We start from the raw sequence: 5,514 nt of genomic DNA on the forward strand, positions 1-5,514 counted from the left end.
AACGTTTGTTGCCGAGTCTCTACCGCTGCCAGCGTCTTTCAGTGTTCGTGATCTCCGATGCTGGAATCGTGTACTAAACACAAGCGCAGTCGAGGCTGCACCAATCAGCGTGATCTCTTATAAACATAATAGTTTGAATCACCAGCTGAGTGTTAGACAGGGGCGTTGGGCAGCTGCAGGGTTGATTGTTCTGATACGTGCCAATGCTCAGCATTGCTCATGCTGTTTGCAACAATAACATCATAGTGCAAGCAGGAGCCCTTTCACACCACAACAGATGACTGGTGGCTATGTTGAGATGATAATGCAAGACTATGGTGGTGCTTGCATGATTCAGCTGGGTGGATGCTGTTGTCGTCCTGCAAGGTCACATCACACCCTCCTGGTCAACGCCCATATCATCAACTGCCTTACAGAGTGTTGTTCACATACTTGACTGCATCAACTTGCACATGTTCACCACATAGATAATTCACTTGCTTTGCTGTGCGGCTACCTGCGCCGCCTTGCAAGCAGGGCGGTGGCCGGGCCACTGCCGCCTCATGCACTCCTCGCCGCAGTAGCGCACCTGCCGGCAGCCGCGGCAGAGCCGCAGCCGCACACTGTTGCCGGCTGCCTCAATCGCACCGCACCCAGCGCATGCGCTAGCCGGCGCTTGCAGAGCGGTGGCAGGTAGGGCAGGCAGCAGCTGCTGAAGGTGCTGGTCTTGCTGCTGCTGCTGCTGCTGCTGCTGCTGCTGCTGCTGCTGCTGCTGCTGCTGCTGCTGCTGCTGCTGCTGCTGCTGCTGCTGCTGCTGCTGCTGCTGCTGCTGTTGTTCCTGCTGCCTGCGCTGCTGCTCCTGCTGCTGCTGCCCTTGTTGTCGCTGCTCTTGCTGCTGTTGCTGCTGCTGTTGCTGTTGCTGCTGCCTTCGCCGCTGCTCCGCGTCTTGGAGCCAGCTGCAAACCCGCTGTGCTGCCGCATGAACGCGTTGGTGCCCACCAACCGCCTTGCTGTCGAGGACTGGCACGTGTGGCCACTCACTGGAGGCGAGCAGCTGCTCAAGCTCCCGAGCCAGGCCAGGCGCCGCGTCAAACATGGCCGCCGCGGCTGCATTGGTGTCGCTGGTGTGGCGGAAGGCGGCCAATACAGCCCGGGCCAGGTCTGCTGGCCAGGGGGCCGTGCGGTTGCCGCTGCAGGGGGCGTTGCATTGGGTCTGCACCATGCGGAGCGCCCCCTGCATGGCCACCGCTGCAGTGGGCAGCAGCGCGTCAGCGATGACGCGCGCATGATCTGGGTGCACGGATGGCTGCGAAAGCAGCTTGTCAAATGCAACTGCAGCTTGGTCCATCAGTGCTATGCACTGATGGACATTTCTAACGTCACCCTCTGGCATGGCGTCGCCAAAACCACTGTTGGCATCGGGCAGACTACCACTGGGAGTCTCATCAATGCACAGACAGGCCAACACAGCTTGGCACGCCGAAGGCGAAGTGGCCAACAAGCGCGCGGTCCTGCGGGTGTCAAAAAACGCAAGACTGCACGTTGCCCCTATCAGCTCAAAAGCACTCTGCGTAACCCCAGGGCGCTGCAGAATGGACAGCAGCAGGTGCACATTGGCTTCCCACGCCTGGGAGGAAACGGCTGTGTGCAAAAGGCGCTGCAATACCCCCAGAGCGGGCGGTAGAATGGCCTCGCTGCCGCTGACTGCTCGGGCGCCTACCAGCAGGCAGCGTCGGAGCTGTTCAACACCACCTGCAGCCGCCAGTAGGCCTACAATTCGGAGCGATGCAGGCGAGTGGGGTGCGCCGGGAGCGGGGGACATGTCGAGGTGTGGGAAACAATCAAAGCTTTGAGGTGCAATCTCGCGCTGGAGCCTACCAGCTTCCGGCTGCCGCTGCCGGCCGTTGGTGGTATCAATGGCACAGTCAGGGGTTTCGAATTGGGCGTTTGGCAAAGCCAGTACTAGCTGCTGCACTGGCTGCAGCATCACACCCACCTGCTGCGCGCTCTGTGATCTCCGGGCTGCCCAGCACTATGGCGAGGGTACTCAAGGCATGTACCACCACCTGAGTGGAGGGCGCCGCCGCCAGCCGCACTGCGACGCGAATCAGGCTGGGTAGAGCGTCCGCCAGCTCTCGCAAGGGCGGCTCCGCCGCATGCCCCGTCTCACGCTCGGAAGCTTCCGCCGCGGTTGCTGTTGCGCGGGGCGCCGCGTACTCTCTGATTGCACGTGACCCAAGTCCAGCTGCTATGAAACTCAAAAAGCAGGCGACCTCTTCCGGCGGCTGCGCGGCTGCGTCTGCGCTGGCAAGCGCCGCCCCGGCGGCGCGGACGGCTGCCTGATTGTGGTGGGCCCGCACGCAGGCTGACGGGCTGTCCGCGCACAGCTGGCACAGTGCTTGCATTGCTCTCAGCCTCTCATCTGGCATGTGAGGCAGTGCGTTAGCAGGGCACACCTCTTCAAATCCGTGGCCAACCGCCTCCACCAGCAGGTCTGTGGCGTCGCCGCCGTCGCCGGCGCCGCCGACAGAAAGGACGGCCTGCCTCCCCTCTCAATAATGGCAGAATACGGTCAGAAGGGCCACTGTTACAGACCTGAGCGGCACTGGCTCGCCCCAGGGCACGGGGCCTGGGTAATGTCGCGCCGCCGACACCAGTGCTGCGACCATGCCAGGCCACCCAACAAGCTGCAAGCACATCGCAAGGAGCGGCGGGTGGCGCGTTGGGGAGGAGGCGGGACCGGCGCTGGGTGCATGTCGTGTCAGAGGAGTGGGCGTGTGGAGAGCTGCTCAGCAGCCTCTGCTTCGTGGTACTGTTTGTGGCGCTTCGAACATTGGCCCTTATTGCGCCCTCACCTGGCACAGCCTGGCACCTCCGCTACTAATGGAGCTGCGCGCTCCAGGCAGGAGCAGCACGACCAGCACCTTGGACGCAAGTGTCACCTGCACTGCATCCCCACTTGTCAGCAGCTGCTGCAGGGTCCCAACCTGTGCCTCCGGCAGCGCGCTGAAGGGATCAGCAGCCACCGCAGCCGTCAGCTCCGCCATGACCACATCAGCGTTGTGCGTTGATGACGTGCCCGGCGCGTGCTTCAGCACATGCGAGAGGGCCAAGGCACGGTCCAAGGCGCTGATGACGGCCGGGGAAGCCATCACGTTTGTCAGCGTTTGTTGTCGTCGAGTCGATTGGGGTTCTAAGGTTCGTGATCTCCGATGCGGCGAATCGTGTGTAGGAAATTGCAGTCGAGGGTGCACCAATCGGCGTGGTTTCTTTTACTCTGGAAGACCAGCTGAGTGGTTGGCTGGTGTTTCGGGCAGCTGCAGGGTCGGTTGTCCTAGCATGCGCCAATGCTGTGCTCGGCAGTGCACATGCTGTGGTGCTTTGCCCTGCGCTGCCTGCCCCTGGGCGCCGCCAGCAGCGCCACCAGCGCCAAAGGCGCCCTGAGAAGCCGCTGAACCGACAGCGAAGAAACGCGCGAGCATTACTGAGCCAAAAGCAGGACCACCTTCACCAGCAGGCGAGACGAACGAGCGACCAGCCCGCCGCCCACAGACAGAAAGAGAAAAAGCTCAGCGTAGCGCATGCTGACGTGCTGCTTGCGACAATTGCACACTGGAAGATGACGCCCTTTTTCAAATCGCCACAAGTGACTGGCGGCTATGTAATGATGGTCGTGCGCGAGCCAGAGTAGTGCTTGCATGATTCAGTTGAGTAAAATCTGCATTCCCACTGCAAGGTCGCGCCACACCCTCATGGTAAATGCCTGCACCACTGACTGCCTCACACAATAATGTTCAAACACTTGACAGGTTGCACATGTCCAACAAGCGAACAGATCACTCCCTTTGCTGTGCAGCTGCCTGCGCCGCCTTGCAGGCAGCGCGGTGGCCGGGCCACTGCCGCCTCATGCACTCCTCACCGCAGTAACGCACCCGCCGGCAGCCGCGGCAAGGCCGCAGCCGCACGCCGCTGCCGGCCGCCTCGGCCCTGCCACAGCCAGCGCAGGCCGGCATGGGCGGCTCCTGTTGCTGTGCTGGTGGCTGAAGCTGCAGTCGGGGCCCCGGCTGTTGCTGACGCCGCTTTTGCAGACGCTGCTCCAGTTGCATTTGCGGTCGCAGCCGGCGCCGGCTGTCTGCCTCTTGAAGCCGCGTGCAAAGCCGCTGCACGACAGCCTTGGAGTTTCCAGACTGCTGCGGAGCTTCCTCCCAGCTTGCTGCCCCGCTTGGCTGCGCGCTGGGGTGGACCGTGTAAGTGGAGGCGCCATCCCAGAAAGGGAGGGCGAGCAGCTGTTCAAGATCCTGTGTGAGGCCAGGTGCCGCATCCAGCACGCGATCTGCGGCCGCCGCAACGGATTCTCCTGCGCGCGACAGCGCCGCCTCAACAACTTGAGCCACGTAAGAGGGCCAAGCGGCGCCGTGACCGGAGCTGGCAAACGCGGATTCGGCCACGCGCTGGAGGGCTGCGGCTGCAGGCGGCAGCAGTGCGTCCGCGATGATTCGCGCGTGCTCGGGGTCTGCCCCGGGCCCTGATAACACGCTGCAGAAGAGGCTTGCCGCACAGGTGGCTGCGGTAAGTTCAGGGGCCACCCCCACCACCGGCGCGTCCTCTTGGGGCTCGCCGGGTCCCTCCAATTGCGCAGATCGTGCTGACAGAGGCGATACATCACCTGGCGGCACCTTGGCGTGCAATAGTGCTGCTAGGTTGCCCAGCGCCACGGGCGAAGAAGCCAAAAGATGCGCAAGCAACGCCGTCCCCTGGCCGTCACGGAGTGAGAGCAGCCCGATGGTCTGCAGCGCTTTGCTGCCGACGCTCGTCTTGGCAAACATGGGGCGTCCCATCAAGGACAGCAGGGTGGGAAGAACCGCCGCTGGCACCTGGGGTCGCAGCTCCGTGTCTGCTAGGTGCTGCAGGGATGTGAGGGCATATTGGACCAGGAGCTGATTGCCGTTGCCGTTGGCGTGGACGGACAGAACGCGGCAGAGCTCCTGAGTGCCGCCAGCGTCCCAGAGAAGGGCTGCGCATTCGTTGATTTTTTGGGGGGGGGGGGTAACGTTAGACTAGCAGGCAAGGGAGGATGACAGAGGAGGGTGCACCCGCTTGTTTCAGGGGCGGCTTGAGGTTGGGACCGTAGAGAACATGCACCACTTATGTCCAGGCAGGATAGGACACCAACCCTGATGCCTGCGCGACAGCTGTAGCACCCCTCCTCGCACCCGCTCACCTGCCGCTTGCTCCTTGACACTCGGGGAAACCAGCAGCGTTTTGAGGGATTGGGCTGCGTACACAACCACCATGGCGTTGGGCGCGGCCAGCAGCCGCACCGCCCAACGGACCATGCGTTGGACCGCAAGCAAGGCTGCACTGGGCGGGGGCACCTCCACACCTTGAGACCCCGCGTCAGTCGCGGCCCTCGCCGCCGCCATTGCAGGGGAGGCCGGAATCCCGGCGGTTGGGGCTGGGCAGAGGCATACTGCGAGGAAGCCGACTAGGCAGACGACCACGGTGTCTGACTGACCGGTCGCAGATGCCCGCGGG

The 5,514-nt window shown here is 63.0% G+C and overlaps 1 protein-coding gene across 1 annotated transcript; it reads right to left on the reverse strand.

Annotated features, from left to right (window-relative positions):
- Nucleotides 1–3,815: 3,815 nt before the first annotated feature.
- Nucleotides 3,816–4,993, reverse strand: MNEG_2057 (hypothetical protein; the record flags this gene model as incomplete). Its single annotated transcript, XM_014049472.1, has 1 exon — nucleotides 3,816–4,993. A coding segment is annotated over one exon (1,178 nt), but the record flags the coding sequence as incomplete, so codon positions are not given.
- Nucleotides 4,994–5,514: the final 521 nt, after the last annotated feature.

The sequence above is a fragment of the Monoraphidium neglectum genome, assembly GCF_000611645.1.
Source record: "Monoraphidium neglectum strain SAG 48.87 unplaced genomic scaffold scaffold00222, whole genome shotgun sequence".
Classification (NCBI taxonomy): Eukaryota; Viridiplantae; Chlorophyta; class Chlorophyceae; order Sphaeropleales; family Selenastraceae; genus Monoraphidium; species Monoraphidium neglectum.